Consider the following 16,701-nt stretch of genomic DNA (forward strand, 5'->3'; position numbering starts at 1 on the left):
CTCCAGGGAAGACACCCCACGACATGGCGACCCGCAGCCCAAGCCCACAACTTGCAAAACCATTCACGCCTCTCCCACGTCAGATCACTCCCTTGACTACCTTGTGAAAATCCTCCTTCTCCTGTCGCACCACACGGTACTGCTTTTCCAGGCCTTTCAGCCGATGTGTGGAGTCCTCATGCTCTTGGCGAAGGGTCACCGTGTCCTCCAGCTGCCGCTCGAGCCTGTTTGAATCTGAGCAAAAGAGAAAACCAACCATCCTGAGAGCACATGACTGAGTAACTCCTCGCGCTCTCGATCACCCAGGAGCTTTCTGACTTTCTCACACACAGCAGTTTGGAGACAGGTCACCTGACACAGGGTCAGCCTGGCAGGGACACCTTCTGCTTCTGGGAGTGGAGCTCGGTCATGCGCTCGATGAGCTCCGAGAACTCCTGCAAGGCCAGCTTTCGCTGCTGGTGGGCGTCTTTGAGTTTCAGTCTCAGGCACCTGGCACCTGCCAGGCTGACCCTGTGTCAGGTGGAGGGCTGAGACTCAGAAGGAACATGAGTCTTTAGGAAGCTCTGATAATCGAGGAACCACAGAAGACTGGGGCAGGGGGCTGGCCCAGCACCTAAACAACCGAGGGAAGCCTCAGGAAGAAATCAGCTGTGGCAATTCTGTCTCCGGGCTACAAAGAGGGGAATGAAGACAGAGAACTGTAAAACGTTCCAAGAGTTTGTGGATAAAAGACTAGAGACACATTCTGGCTTCAACTACAAAATCCTATTATTTGAGCTGTGCCGAGGTGGAAAATCCTCTCCAGTGAGCTGACGAAACAGACGTTTAAACAGGTTCACCGAAGCCGAGTTTTTCCCTCCTTCTCCACCTCACGAAAAGTACCGAACGTTCTCTGAAGGGAGGACTGCCTGAGACACATACCACCCACCTGCGATTTTACTCTTCAGACGCTCGATCTCTTCGTTGAGCTTTTTGATTTCCTTCTCCCGCGCTGAGCCGCCTAGCGCCCGCGCGGAGCCGTGCAGGGACTGCACCGTCTGCGTGGACTCTGGGGGGGGGACATGGGCCGTGAGGGCCGGCTGGCGCCCAGGGTGGCGGGCCGAGGCCGCAGAGGGCTGGGCTCCGCCCTCACCTTGCAGCTTCCTGCTCAGCTCCAGCTTCTCCTGCTCCAGCCTCCGGATGCGCCGCTCGTAGGCCTCCGCCTGCAGGCTGTTCTCCAGGTCCCGCTGCACGCCCTCGTCTCTTGTCAGGGTGCTGGACTGCATGATGCTCTTCAGAGAGCCGCGGTCAGAGAAACAGCTGCAAGGAAAGCCATGGGGTTTTCTCGTCTGAGAAGTCACGGTGAGCTCGTTGGCATTCTACAGCTTCCTGGGGCCAAACACGCGTCTTCCAGGCAGGCCACCAAAACCGCCTGTGAGAAGACTGGTGTTTACAGAGCCAGAGTTTAGCCCAGGGCCCTCGTTAGGGCTAACGGTTGGACGACAGGGGCTGACCAACAAGGATGTGCCCTCCACAGGGGTCAGAGAACGAGACCCCTATGGCCCCACTTCCGCTCAGCCAGAATGCGACAGGAGCCGGTGTCCTGCGGGCACCTGGGCGTGGGGACCTGGTGCAGGCCACGGGGATGGCCCTGGACACCCAGGCCACCAAGGGCTTTCTCCTCCTCCTGCCACTGACTGGCCGGGGAGTTCTGGGGATGGGCCGCTCCACCTCCAGGGCCCATCCTCCCCCACAGACTGAACGCGTGAGGCTCTCTTCTGCACGGCGGGCCCGCAGCGCACGCCACATGCACAGATTAAAGCCCTTGGCGCTTTAATCGAGCTTAATTCTCGAGCTGGTTCACAAGTTTAGTTCTCTTGCTTTTAACGTGACAATGATGCCAGGGGACTCCTGAGTTCTGCTATACGGAGGGCGGCGAAGTCACCAGCACACACATGCTTACGGGAAGGGCCGGGCCAGGGTCTCTCAAAGGTGGCCTGAGAATGCTGCGCTCGCCAGCACCACGGGCTCGGTTCCGGGAGGAGGGCCCTGGGCCCGACCTGCCAAATGCCGGTGGGCCCAGAACCCCCAGGTTTAACAAGCGCCCGCAGATCGAAAACAGATCAGGAAATGGGGAAGCCCTGCACGAGGGATTAAGAGGTCACTAGGCCTATGGCACCTCAGGCCACTTCATGGGGACTACAGGACGTCCGCGGTCACTCTGGCTCCTCACCCCAAGGGGGTGTCTAAGAGCTCCAGCAGAAACAACCTGCTCCTGAAGGAATTCTCATCAATCTGGCTACTAGCTGCTAGCGGGTGCCAGGAGTCAGGCTGTGCTGGCCTCCGTCAGGCACCGTGGGGCTCCGTCTGCTCCACGTGGCCTGCCCGTCCTCCGGCCCGGTTTCCTCTGAAAGCCGGTGAGAGTCTGGTGAAGAGGCCCATGTGGGACGGAGGCTGATAGGAACAGTCACCTCATGCTCGGGGCCTGCAGCGGCACACGGGGCTTCTGCTCCCGCCCTCCAGTTTCTCCCGCATCTGCGACGCGCTCTGGCCCGCGGTGGAAGCTACAAAGCTGCAACTAAAATCCGCACAAAAGCTGGCACGACTGGGACAGGGGGGCCACCGGCCACGGCCAGGAACAAATCTCGCCAAAGCGGACAGGCTGTGAGTCAGAAGTCAGCCAACTACCTCCCATGAGCCAAGGATAGGTTTCCCATTTTCGAGGTTTTGTTAACAAATAAGACTATATAAACGAGACCGCCCTTTGTGGAAGAAGTCTGCTGAGCCTGCGACATGTCACCATGTGTAGTCACCAGGGAACTCTTCTAAAGGACAGGCCCGTCCGTGCTCCATGAGCACGGTCCCCCTAACGCTGACGCAGGCATGCACCCATCCAGGAGCAGCCCCCAGACTGCGCACGGTGCCCAAGGGGAGGCTCTGCCTGGGGAACAACACAGCGAGACCCACCTTTCTGTCGTGAACGTAAAACCGATGAAGGGCAAGTGCAGCCCAGAGAAGCCCGTGTGAGAACCTGGAGGCAGTATTTCCTGCAGAAGAACACACGACAGAGTGAAATCCACGTTCCAACAAAGGAAAAGGAGGAGGAAAGAATGCTACCCATGGGTGAGATCAGGGGTGTGTGAGAGAATGGCCTTCTGGGACATGGAGGACACAGTTCCCCGCCAGGGAGCACAGCCCGGGCAGACTTGTAGTTCTCAGGCCCAGCTGCACCTGCTGCACGCACAATGCAGCGAGAGGACAGACGTGCTGCTGCAGGTGAGGATGGCGTCACAGGACACCTGCACCACACCTGCCCCTGCTCCACGTGGCCCCCAGCAGAGGCAAGCAGAAGGGCACAGACACAGCCCCCGGAGGGCGCGGGGCAGAGGCTGGGGCGTCCAGGTTCTCAGCAGCAACAGAGGCCAGAGGCAGAGGGAGGCCTGGAAGCCAAGCTAAGGTATTTTAGGTAAATACATGACCTACTCTATTCTTCAGTTTCAGGATCCTTCTTTATCAAACGTGAAACCGAAGTTACAAGTCATCCGGGAAATGTCAGTGTGGAAGTAGTTTCTTTGGAGTCTAGGAAAACCCTTCCCACAGTGACACTACTTTTCTCTGTGTGGTCTACAGTTAAGGGCTTATTTGAGTAAGAGGAATTCTCTAAGGAGCCATCAAGAAGATCCTTCCTCTACCTGGCTGAACCCCAGTAATTCTATCCCCAAACCAGGTCACATGTACGGACTGAAGAAGGCTGGGTTCAGCCTCAGAGCCAACATCTCTGGATCTAAAGGTGACGACTTGTGTACCAGAGGCCCCGTCGGACCAGCCAAACACGGCGTGGGCCCAGAGCCAGGACCCAATCTGGAGGACCCACGACATTGGTGGGAGGACTCAGAACACACACATGGTCACTGCTGCTCCCAAAACCCCTGCCAGACGAACACCAGTGAGCATAGGCACACCTCAGGAGAAATTTCGGGTTCGGTTCCGGACCACCAGAGAGGGAGTATCCCAACAAAGTGAGTCAACTGTATTGTTCAGTTTCCCGCGCATGTGAAAGCTGCGATCACACCACCGGGAGGTCTGTTAAATGTGTGACAGTGTATCCCATCAGGATAAAGCAAACCCCTTAATTTAAAACTACTCTAGTGCTACGAAACAGTGACCGTCACCTGAGCTCTTGGCAAGTCGCAAGCCTTGATCACACATCACCTAACAATACAGAATTGTTACAATACAGTAAGAACGAAAAGGTCTGAGACACGGCAAGAGCCAGCAGAATGTGACCCAGAGACACGAAGTGAGCAAATGTGGTCGGAATAATGGTGCCATAGCCATGCTGGAGGCAGGGGTGCCACGAACCTTTGTCTGTAAAAACCCAGTATCTGCAAAGCACAGAAAAATGAGATTTGCCTGTGACCCTTACTTTCTCAAAGGGGCATTAAGGACCAAGCTGAAGGTTGAAATAAAGGTGCGTTTCTTAAAACAGCTACCAGATTTTTAAAAAACCCAACACAGTCCGAAGATGTATCATATTGGACAGCAACCCCGGACACACACTGCCAAGACTCGGCCCCATAGGGCCGCCACGTTGGGACAAGACTGCATCGACACTTACGATGTTTCTCAGCACGTCGTCATCCACATCGAAGTTGGAAGTGTCGGAAGGACTGCTCACATCAGGAATATAAGGGGCCTCCAGGTTCCGTATGTTCTCCCAATTCAGACCTTCAAAGAACGCGTGCTTCTTGAAGTCCTCTATCCCATTCTGGCCCAGCCGGCGCTCCCTGCTGCAGATCAGTCTCTGAATGAGGTCTTTGGCTTCTTCAGACACGTCAGTGACGTGGGATGGAAACTGAAACCGCTCCTGGTGGGGGGGGGGGGGGACGACGACATGGGATGAAAACACATTTAGAAAAATCGAAGGTACACAGATGCTACAGGAAACAAGAGAGGCAACCGCTCCAAAGCAACAGTCCTAATTCCACGGTGACTGTAAATTCCACGGTAAAGTGTGAGCCACGGCTAACAAAACTGAATTCCAGAAAGTCAAACGAGAAAATCACCAGTCCTGCTTTTGCGCACAGTGGATTTGGTAGCATGTGCCATGCAAATGAAGAGGGACTGGTTTGTTACCCATCAAAGCGTCCAAGGACACAGACCGCACGCTGCGGTGGGACAGGCCCACATGGCTCTGCAGAGGGCGTTTTGCCAGGAGCTATGGCAGACCCCCTCCGGAAACCGTGCTCTACGGAAACAGTCACGAAGAGATGCCTACCGTGTTCACATGGCACGACATTCTCACCTGGTGAACTGCAAATTACCTACATGCCCAAAAGGGGACTTGTTAAAAAAAAAAAAACAAAAAACAGGGCACACGCACTGGACAGACAGACGACTAAAACACACAGACAAAACCAGTTCTATGTGATGTGATGCCATTCCTTCCAACACCCCCCCACTCCCCGGAGCAGGCCCACCACCGTGATCCAGAACCAGGGACGGCAGCACCACGTCCCGGGGTGGCGGAGAAGCTCAGGGGAGAGCGCACGGTGAGCCCGGCTGGGCCCCACCGGGAGCGCGGGACCAGCAGGCTCCGTAGCAGTCCCGGAGCCCAGCCCGCACCTTCAGAGTGCTTATCGCCGAGAAGGGGGGTGTGATTCCCACCATCTACACTCTGCCTCTCTGTGTTGTCTGACATTTTTATGTTTTTATGTAAGTATGTATTAATTTACACATGAAGACATTTATTTCTACTTTGGGAAAAGTGTTTTTTACAAGTACAGCCTGCTCTGGTCTGGAGTGAAACGGAAGACCGGCCACCAGTTCCGTGTGCACCTGCTCCCCGCGCGAGCCGTTAGTGAGGGACGGGGCTGAGGACAGGTCAGCGCTGAGGTCGCCCTTAGGGAGGCGGGAGGACGCCAAGAGCACCCTGGTGGCGGGGGGGAGCGGCCTAGGAAGGCCTCCGTGACTGCGGGGGGCAGGCGCCAGGAGCAGGAGGAGAAAGAGCAAGGGGTAAAGCAAAGGAGAAACGGAGCGAGGCAGAGGGGAGGCAAGGTCGGGGTGGAAAATGCACAGCCGGGAAGGGAAAAGGAACAGGATCCGGGAGGCAGGAGGATGCCGCTGTGGAGAGGCGCGTGGCGCCGTCACGACCGCCGGTGAAGCCCGCCCCTCCAGCGACGTGCCCGGCGGCTCCTTGGCCCCTACTGTCCGGAGGCCGTGCCCGCTCCGCAGCACCTCCTGGGCCCGGAGCCACGGCTCTCCTCCGCTCATGCCTTGCCGGCCGCGGGTGTGGACTCGACCACCCACTCTCTCGGCTCCCGCCTGGCGGCCAGCAGCTGCCCCAGCCCTATCGCCTCTTCCCCAAAGACGCTCCCAGCTTCCGAGCAGCCCTCCCGCCTCCGGGCCTGCGCCTCAGGACTCGAACCAATGGGACATGGGAATGCTGTGTCTTACCTCGTGGTTCATGATCTTTCCATAGGTCTCCACGAGCGACTCTGCGTAGAAGGGCGTTTCTCCGTACAGCATCTCGTACATGCAGACGCCCAGCGACCACCAGTCACACTCGGGGCCGTACCTGCCCATGCCGTCCTCCATCGCCTGCAGGATCTCGGGCGAGATGTAGTCAGGAGTGCCCACGGCCACGGAGGACTGGACCTTAGGGAAGAGGGTGGTGTTGGAAGGGAAACCCCAGGCACTCTCATGCCACATGCCTAACTACCGCCTCTAAAACAGGGACGACAAATAAGGAAACCATCATGAGATCAAAGTGGCCTGTGATCATGATGAAAAACTGTAATTCAAAATTCAACGCGTAACTGTTCTCCTGTGGCACCACGCCCTGGGCAGTTTCCAGACGCAAAACACTCTCTCTCACACCTGGTCTCTCTGGGCCCAAAGGCCCACCTCAGCCCCCAATGGCACTGCAGTCCCTCAAGGGGTGGCAAGTTCCACAGGCTCCAAGGTGGGGTCCCGTGGCCACGTGTGTTCAGGCCAACCCTTCGCCATACCCATGTGCACACAGGCCACCTAGGTTCTTGTAGAACGAATTCTAGGGTGGGGCCCAGACACCGGACTCCCAGGATGCTCCCAGGGATGCTACGGTAGCTCACCGAGAGGCTACCCCAGCCTCCCAAAGGGAATATCAGGAAGGGGGTGCAGGCACTAGGTGGGCGCTAAGGAACTCCCCGGTGGGGAAATAGGAGACTAAGGGCCCTAAAGGGGAAAGAATATTCCCTCGGCTACCAACATCAGCAGAACAGGCCTATGACCTCTCTCCTGAAATCTGTGGCCCGAGAGGGCAGCAGTCATCAGAGAGAGCGAGAGGAAGCCAGTCAGCTGAGAATCAGACCGGTCTCGGAGGACGCAGAGAACAGAGTCTGCAAGAATGAGAGAAACCATCACAGAAGGCCTGACTGACTCTCCCCTGGTTACGTCTGAAGAGAGGGCCATGAGGTGAAGCCGCATCCCGGGTCAGACCGAATCAGCAGGGAGCGCTGCCTCCGTCACGTGACCAGATCACGCAGGTCACGGCTGGGCAGCGCTGCTGCAGCTCCGAGGCGGGCTGGGGAAGACCGGGGCATGAGGTGGTGGCACAGGATGCACGGCCATGCGTGCAGGGGAGAAAGCTGAGCCAGCCGTGCACTAGCTCAGTCGGAGGCTGCTGTTCATTCTGTCAGAAGACTGGATTTGAGGACAGTACCCACCTACCAACTCATCAAGACGCAGAGAAACGAGAGACCGGCTTGTTGGAAAAAGAAAAGTCTAGCATCAAGGACCCCTGCTTCTAGATCTGCAACACCCACAGGGCGAAAAGCCCTCACTGATGGGAAGTTAGCTGCCCAGACAGAACGCGGAGGGTAGTTATAGCGAACGTCTGTGTGCCTGAGCGTCCCGCACAGGGCGTTTCGAGAAGGGACACAAGCGCCGCCTGCCGTCCACTGCAGCCCTGACGTGACTTTAGCCACCTAGCCACGTCTGGAAACCCAACCCCCGGCTGAGAAGACACATGCGTGACTTTCATAAACACAGAAAGCAAAAAAGAGCTTTCAAACTTAAGTAGAACGTTTCAACTGTCTCCTTAACAGATTTATCTTTTTAATTTACATTCATAAACTTGCTTTCTTAACTGGATCTCAAATCACAATTTTAAGCCCCTTCTAATTACAAGCAAGACCCCAAATCAAATGGAAAATCTCCAACAAAATACCTACAGTTCCATCGTCATTCATCTTCAAGCATGATCCAAAGTCAGCCAGGCGGATATGACCATTCACGTCCAAAAGGACATTGTCAGGTTTGATGTCTCTGTTAGTGAAATAAATAAATGAGTTCACCATTTCCATGCTGTGCATTTGGGAGGTCAAGCCCTTACCTTGCAGCGTATCAGTGACAATCCCGGGAGCATGTCTCCCATGCACTTTCCGTGGGTATGTGGCGGTGCTCACTGGTGCAGTGTCCCCGGTCCGTTGGGTGACATGCCACTCCTGTTCCCACCACACAGCCGACAAGGGGTCTCCTGAGCGTCTCCTTTGTGCCAGGCACCGTGCTCGACCCCAGGTCTACGACAGTGACAGACCCCACAGCCCCTGCCTTCACGAAGCCTCCCCCTGGCTGAGGTGGCAGGAAACGAGCACGGGAGCACGACACGTGTGGTAAGTGCTGTGAGGAAACGTGAGGAAGCAAAAAATGCAGCCAAGGCTGGCCGGGCAGAGCCTGGATGAGAGCAGGAGGCAGGTGAAGCTCTGGGCAGGAGCCCAGCAGACCAAGGGCACAGCACACCCCACGCTGTATGTGATGGATGATGACCTGAGGGCCGAAGACCAGTGAGCAGTAGCAAGTGCACGGCAGCAAGGGAAGCCCGTGGTCGCACGTGCTGTTCTAGGTCCTGGCAAACGTGAGCCCCGTCGGGGGTGGCGCTCTAAAACACAAACCCTCCTTCCTGGCAGAAGAAGCGAACAACAGGCTGGCGGGCGCGCAGTGAGAGCACAGGTGTGCCGACACGGTGTGATGCCTCCGGGAAAGCAGACACGCGCCCCCACTACTCCCAACATCGGGGACGAGTCCCACGAAGTAAGCAGAAGATGACATTTCTTACCCACAGGAAGACCCACAAAGCAAAAGAAAGCTAGCACAGCACTCCGAACTGGACAACACACAGGGAAGAGGAGAAAACAAACCAACGAGTCAGGAAAATACAAACAAAGAGCAGAATCAGACAAAACAAGGAGAAATGAAGAGAGTTGATTTAACTCAGGAAGAACCAGAAGAAAAAGACAAAAATCATCTCAGAAATAGTGACTCGATTATATGGTACCCGAAGGAGAACAAATTGAAATAAAGATCTGATGAAAGGCAGTGAAGCAGGTGAGGAAAGTCCTAGAAGAATAAGAAGTGAGACAAAGCAGAGAGAAGGGTCAGAGAGACGGAGTGAAGCAGAAGACAGGCTGGGAAGACCCAGAACACGGATCATGGGAGTCCCCAAAGAAACCGAAACAGTGAAACGTAACTAATACTTGAAAACACAGAAGTAAAAAAAGGACTTGAACTGACAAACTGTGGGGCCCACCAGTGAACACTTTCCAATGTCCTGTTTTTTGAAGCCAGAGAAGTCGATGCTGAAGGTCACAGGGATTGGTGACTGTGAAGACAGCCGGGAGAGCCGTGAAGACAAAGCAAGGGGCCTTGTGCGGCGACCAGGCCGCCATGGGCTCAGCCTCCATGACTAAAGCAGCAGGGCCCTGGTGCGGACAGACAGAGACGGCAGCACAGGACGGAATTTCCAAAACCAGACCAGCTGCACAAGGAGCGTGGACGTGCGGAGGGTGTCCTCTCAGTCCACTGGGCAGAGAAACACGGGAGTAAGTAAGCGGCTCACGGCATGACAGGAGGGCCTCTTCAGGATAACGTAGGCGCCCCCCACCTCAACGGCCCACCCCCCAACTCTCGGTCTGGGCCGCGTTTCCCCTGCGCGATCCTGCATCTCTTCCACACATGCAGCTCCTTGCTCGAGCTCTTCCTTTTCCAAGACCGTGTTTGTTTTCTGCACATTCCGTCTCACAAAACCGCACCGTTTCATCCCTCAGCCGTACTCCCTGATCTTTCTGGGAATGCACTGTCCTCCGCCAGCAAGCCTGTGTCAACCTCAGAGTCTTCGTTCCCACCTCTGCTGGGATCTGGGGCGGACCCCTCAGAAGCACGGGCGCTGCACTCCCCGCCCCCCGCCATCCCCTGCTGCGGAAGCCCCGCCGGGGGGCGGCAGGCACTACCAACAGTCACCGCAGGCCCACAGACAGCCACCGAAGCCGGGTGCAGGGCGGGGGGCACAGGGTCCAGGCCGTGCGTGTTAAAGCTGGCAGTGCCGCTGCTCGTGCCGGCAGAACACGCTTCTCTCGTGCCCCACCAGATGTGGTTTGAGGCTACTCACCCCGTGTCCTCCTCCACCGGAGGCTCGGGAGTACTGACTGACTTCCTATAAAACCTGACTTTGCGAACTTTCTACCAAAAATGCAAAGCTTCCTGGTTTTAGACGGGGTTGTTCAACTGCTAAGTGTGAATCCTGAGTTGATGGCGCTGCTAATTACATATTTAATTCTCGTACTATGCCTGAAGTTCAGACAACAGAGTGAAGCTTCTCTAGAGCCAATTAAGAAAATACGAAGAAAGCTTTCTAATTAGGGAAAATAGGGAATGAATAAACTGTTAATAAGGGGTCAGGTTAATTTCCCTGGAGATCAGTGACAGAGGCAAAGACATTCAGGTCTGGTATGAATCAGGCACAGTCTGTCAGAAAGGTAAAACATAAAACTGAAGCTTGAAAACAACTACAAAGAACCGTTACAAAAGCAGGCACAATGATGTTAAGGAACCCATGAAAAAGGGAAAATGCACTGCTCCAAACCCCATTGCTCTAAACGAAGGGACAGTTGTTTGGGGCAGCTCCCCTGCTTACACTCTGTGACACGGGGACCTGTACCACTGTGCCCTGGGCAGGACATGCGGCCAGAGGCCAGCTGTCCCAAGGCCTGGTGCCTCGGTTTCCCTGCTGAGCACTGACGTGACACTCACGGCCAGACCTAAAGGGCATTTCTCTTCGCACTGGGTACCGTGGCTACACTTGGGACAGGAGCTGCGTCTGCTGAGTCGGGCCCCAAGTGGGGCAGCAGCCAAGCAGCAGCAATGCCAGGGGATGGCGGCAGCCCCCAGCCCCCACACACGGCACAGTGACGCCTTCACAGTCCTAAGAGGAAGGTGACTTCCAATCGAGAACCCCGCACTGATTCATCCCTCAGTCATACACCTGGATGGAATTAAGATGCTGATCTCAAATAAATAAATAAATAAATAAATCTCAGGAGCCTCCTTTTCCAGAATTTAGAGTGTGTGCTTCCAAATCGAAAGCATGAACTGAGAAAAAGGAAGATGTGTGACTCAGAAAACAAGGGCTCCAGTCCCAGGGCGGTGGGGAGGGAGCCTGTCTGGGGAAGAGCTCCCAGGAGGAGGCCAAAGCAGGAGGCTCAGAGAGCACTGGGGCCGGAGGGCAACAGGAAGGAAGAGGCAGCGCCAAGAAAAGTCAGACCAAGGCACACACAGGCTTTGTAACTCCGTGGCAGCGTTAGGGGATGATCAGCGACGGCCACCACGGAAAAGCAGACTCACGAAAAAACGGGACCGCTACCAACCCCGGAGAAGACAGGTTATACCACAGTATTTACAAGTGTAAATACTGTGCGTGCAAGGCTCACCTGTCGTATCTACACGGGCGCCATGTTATGAACACCAAACACAGATTTAACCAAACGTTCTCACTCACGATTGCAATGGTGCAGGAGTGGGGACGGAAAGCGCGTGCGGGAGGAGGACCGGGAGAGAGACCTCTGTAAAGGGTAAATCTCCATTTTAACAGATGTAGTCTAATTCTCCCTTCTCCACACACCAAAAAAGAGAAGAGCGAGAGAAGCCTGTTATTTAAAATATGAGGTAAATACCAGAAGAAACATTAAGAAAGCGACAAGCCACCTACGGCCAGTGGAATCAGGCAGGAAACTCACAGACAGTTATGTGACTTTGACAAAGAAACAAACCCACTCCTGGACCAATCTGCTGTCTTAAACGGCAGGAAGAGATGGATACAGTCCCTCGCACCAGAGCACGCGAGCCTGGCAAAGGGCCCCCGGCACAGCGGGAGGACACCAGCCACACGGACACCAGCGCCCCCGGGCCGAGAGCCAGTCACACTGTCGCGCGGGCAGCTGGGGTGGGAGCCCCTCTCCGCAGCCTCTCCTTCCTGCATTTTGCTGCAGGCCATGGAACAGGGAGAGCCGTGCTGACAAGCTAGGGGGTGGGTGTCCTGGGGAGGAGGGTCAGCAGGGGAGAGGGGGAGCTGCTGTTAGGTGGCCTTGGGTGACCGGGTCACTGGAGCTCCAGCATCAAGGTGGTCACAGTGACGCTGGGACCCCCTGGTGCCAGGCGGTGGGGCGGCTCAGTGAGAGGCTGCTACGTGCACGAGCTCCCGGGGGGCCTGGAGCCTGAGGCCTGTGACACAGAGAGCTCTGAGGGCCCTTTAACACATTGCACGCAGCCTCTGTAAAACCCAAGAGGCGGTTACCTGTGCACGTAGTGCAGCTGATGGATGGAGTCGATGGCCAGCACCATTTCACCGATGTAGAATCTCGCCATATCTTCCGGAAGCTTGTCTTCAAATTTACTGAGCAGGGTCAGCAGATCACCACCCACATAGTAGTCCATGACCAAGTACTACAAATTGGGGTGAGATGGGGGAGAAGAGGCACAGTCAGCGCCAAGCCTGACAAGAAGGCCAAACCCCCCCGGGAAGTTAGTTCTCCAGCTCTTCAAGTTGGGACCGACGGCTTGCCCCCACGTCATCCAGGATGCCCCCGGTTTGTTGGACCCTAACACTCCCAGTCAGGCCTCTGGCAGAGAACAACTTCAACAGGTAATACATTTAACCTCCGGAGAAAGTTACTCAAGAGTCTGATACAGGAGAAGCCACAACAGAAGCTGGAGACCCAAAGCGGAAACACAATTCGTGATCTATCAGGTTCTCCTGGGTCTGTAGAATTCTCCCGGCCCTTACATCACAGGAAGAGGACACTGGACCAGGAAGAAGGTGAGTTACCTAAAATCACATGAAACTAGCAGCTCTTACTAGAAAGGCGATCCCACAAACAAGCTAGAAGGCACGTACCTCTGCGTAAAGCCCCAGGAAATATCAGACCCTTTACTGCGTATGCAGAAATTAAAGCCACGACAGAAGAGCGTCCAAGTGTCAGGTGTCCTGCGAACGGGACTGAGTGGACCTCCCCTCGAGCAGGGCAGCCTTCTCTCTGACAACAGCCTCTCTGCGCAGCACCCTGAACGCTCTGACGTCTGATGGGGCATCTCACAGGTCAGGGAGCTCAGGACAGGTGAGACTGTCACAGCCAGAGTCGGGGTGGCTGCGGCTTGGGGACTGCTGGGGAAGCGGTAGGCCCCACCCCAGAGCAATCACCTCCCTGGAAGCCAGTTTCCGTTGACGAGATGGACATGCTGGTCCAGCCGTTAACTAGCCAACAGAGGGAAACGCCAGCACCCGGTTTACTGAGCCAGAGAAACCACCACTGCAGAATGACTGGGATCCGAGCAGCAGTCCGAGAGCAGCTGCCGGGCTCTGTGCTCTCCGGCCGGGCTCTGTGCTCTCCGGCCGGGCTCTGTGCTCTCCGGCCGGGCTCTGTGCTCTCCGGCTCCGGCTGCGGCTCCGGCTGCGGCTCCGGCTCGTGCCCGTCCCCTCCCCCTCTGGCAACGCCCGTAGCAGCCCCCGCCGGAGGCACGAGCACAATCCCATTCTGCGGCCGAGGAAGTGCAGCCCGAGGCCCAAAGTGCCCCAGCCAACAAGCGACGGAGCAAGGGTCCGAACCCAGGCAATTGGACCCAGGCCCAGACGGCAAACACGGCCCTCGGTGCCTCACGCAGGAGGAGAGCAGCTACCATGCTGTGGGGCTCGTGTGAGGAGGGGGACCGTCACTCAGGCCCCTGCTCTCCAGAGCACCCGTACCGACAACCCTCCCACCCAGTCTCCCGAACCGCTCCCCTCGGCCTGATCTCATGGCGCTGAGGCACGGCAGCCCACCCGTCCAAGGGGGAGTCCTGGGTGATCGGGTCCCCCCTCACCCGCACCCACAACTCCTGTTTCATGGAAGGCCCTCGACAGTGCCCACTGAGCTCAGGGCCAGAGACCGCACGTAAGTGCGCAGATGGCCCAGCACTTTCAGAGCGCGCTGGGCACGGAAGAAAACGAAAGCACACGGCCTGCAGAGCACAAGGCCGCGGGGAACGCCAGGTGGACATCTGGGGCCCGCACGGCAGGCAGAAGCCGGCCTTGGCATGGGTTGGGGGTCACGTTCCAGACAAAGGGATGTGTGCGAAGGGAAGGATATGGCCAGCTGCGGGGAATGGACAACGGGGACTACGGCTGGAGTGTGAGCAGGGGTGGGAGCAAAGCCAGGCCCCACGGGCCACAGCCGGGACCACACGCCCACTCTGAGCACCGAGGAAGCTGCTGGGAGGTCCTGGGCTAGACCGCTGCAATCGGCTGCACTTTATGAGCCTTCTCTGCCTGCCCAGGAAGAAGAGACTAGAGGACGAGGGCCAGGAGCAGGGCAGGAGAGGAACTGGGGGGCTGTGACGCAGCTGGTCCAGGCAGGAGGTGAGGGTGACGGGCGCTGGGGTGGCGGGGGGGCACAGAGAGGCTGGATCAGGAATCGTGGGTATCTGCAGGCAAAGCCCAGAGCACCCGTGGACAGACACACCCGGGGAGAGGGGGCAGGGGAATAAACAGCCAGGCTGTGCAGACCCTAAAGAAAACATGAAGCGGCATCTCTGGCCAAATGTCAGGGCTTTCCAGGTCTGCCGGGAAACAAGGGCGCAGTACAGCACGGCTAAACAGGACGGACAGGCTCTCGCGAAACTGCTCTGTAAGAAAAGTCAACTCTAAGAGCTTCTAAGGTGGACACACAGAACCTGATTTTTGGAGTAAGAACCAGACCGATTACTTTCTCTGTCGTGTAACACAGGATTCTAAGTCAGTAAAAGGCAACGCCCTCTTGGTTACTGGTGGAACAGGTTTAATTTTTATGACAGGCCGAGTTTAGACGCCTACAGCAGAAATTATAACATGAACCGGCTCGGCAGGGCAGCCCAGCCCGGCCCACCCCACGAGGTTGCGGACTGCCACTGTCCCAGCGAGCAGGAACCTGTTGGAAAGTACCACTCGGGGGCAGCAGAGACAGCGGCCAGACCCTGATCCACCGACCCAACAAGAGGACCCAGGAAAGGCCCAGAGTCCCTGCTCTTTCTCCCTAACTGTCTCTGGACTTCTGTTTGTGCAACTCCACACACTCCAGAAGATGGCTTCTTGGCTGGGATTCCTAGCAGACTGCCCGCGGTCAAAATAAGCCCAGACTGCGACACCCCACACTGACCTCGGGGAGAGGCGCTGCCCCGCTTCTGCACACACAGCCCCGCGCTGCCCAGACCGCTCAGAGGCTTCACCACGTCGGAAACGGGCTGGAGCTGGTCCCTCCCAGCGGCGGCCTATGTGCAGAGGACTCCAGGGCATCAGGACTCTGCGGTCTGCGGGGAAGGGCCCTGAACACCACTTCCTGCCACAGGCCCGGGCTGCGGTCCCTGCTCAGCCCCTCATCTGAGCGACAACTCTGGGCACATGACTTCATCCCTTCCTGCTCCTGACACCCGATTTAAAGTGATGACAACCCTGAGTGCCTAAGCCCTGGGATCCTTGGAAGGACGTACGGAGGTGACCCACACGCCTCTGCTCAGTAAACACAATGGCCCCCTCTGTAGAAGCAAGTGTATACATTTTAGATTCTTTTAGAGACAGAGCACAAGCACGTGAGTGAGCAGAGGGAGTGGGCGGGGGAGGGGCAGAGGGAGAGGGAGAAAATCCCAAGCGGAGCCCGACACGGGGCTCCACCTCAAATGACTGACCCACCCAGGTGCCCCTATTTAAAATTCTGAATGAAGAGCATAATAAACCCTTTTACCTAATTCAGACCGTTCAGACCGAAGGGAGCTCTCTGATGTCTGAAAGAGGCGGTTCTCCGATGAATAAGCGTGCTCCAGGAAACGGAGCACGCTAGCCGGGACGCGCTCAGGGAGACAGAGGTCTCTGCCCTGGGGCTGTGCTGACCCCTGAAGGCCCCTCGGCCATCGCCGGAGCTGCACGGGCCAGAGGAGCGAGGCAGAGACCAGCTTCTCCGAGGTCTGTCCTCACCCGACACCCGGAGCTCCATATACAAACTTTGGCTTTAGGCGAACCTAGAGTCCCTCTTGGAGTTCACAGGGTCTGAGACCCCAGGTTTGGTTTTCTTCCACTCTGAGCCGCTGTGTCTGCGTCCCCACGTGTTCACGACCAGGCACATGTGCAAACCATGCAGCAGACTGGTCACCACTGAAAGTAAGCCCAGCTCAGGGCAGGGGAAACGGCTGCCACAAACCCCCCAAGTTCATGTCAGAAAGCCTCGGAGCGCCCGGCTCAGAGTCCTGGACCTGCCGCCAAGCAGCAGAGGCAGCAGCAGCCGCTCGGCATCCAGGACTGAGCCCTGCAACTCGCTCCCGTCCTCACACGTAACTCCAGACACTCAAGATGGAAACCACTGGACACCCCCAGCTTATTTAAATGGAATAGCACCAGTGACCAAACTA

General features: G+C 56.7%; 1 protein-coding gene across 2 annotated transcripts in view; it reads right to left on the reverse strand.

The window, feature by feature from the left end:
- Positions 1-16,701, reverse strand: part of CDC42BPB (CDC42 binding protein kinase beta) — a 96,124-nt gene that overhangs the window by 32,656 nt on the left and 46,767 nt on the right. For both annotated transcript variants that reach the window (XM_045074023.1, XM_045074019.1), the window contains exons 5-12: positions 12,587-12,735; positions 8,193-8,286; positions 6,436-6,636; positions 4,598-4,846; positions 2,947-3,026; positions 1,133-1,299; positions 929-1,048; positions 101-234 (exon numbers count right to left, since the gene is read on the reverse strand). In XM_045074023.1, the coding sequence (XP_044929958.1) occupies positions 101-234; positions 929-1,048; positions 1,133-1,299; positions 2,947-3,026; positions 4,598-4,846; positions 6,436-6,636; positions 8,193-8,286; positions 12,587-12,735 (1,194 nt within the window). The remainder of the gene's footprint in view (positions 1-100; positions 235-928; positions 1,049-1,132; positions 1,300-2,946; positions 3,027-4,597; positions 4,847-6,435; positions 6,637-8,192; positions 8,287-12,586; positions 12,736-16,701) is intronic.

The sequence above is a fragment of the Mustela putorius genome, unplaced genomic scaffold (genome assembly GCF_011764305.1).
Source record: "Mustela putorius furo isolate JIRA1106 unplaced genomic scaffold, ASM1176430v1.1 tig00000129_pilon_pilon_pilon, whole genome shotgun sequence".
Taxonomy (NCBI): Eukaryota; Metazoa; Chordata; class Mammalia; order Carnivora; family Mustelidae; genus Mustela; species Mustela putorius.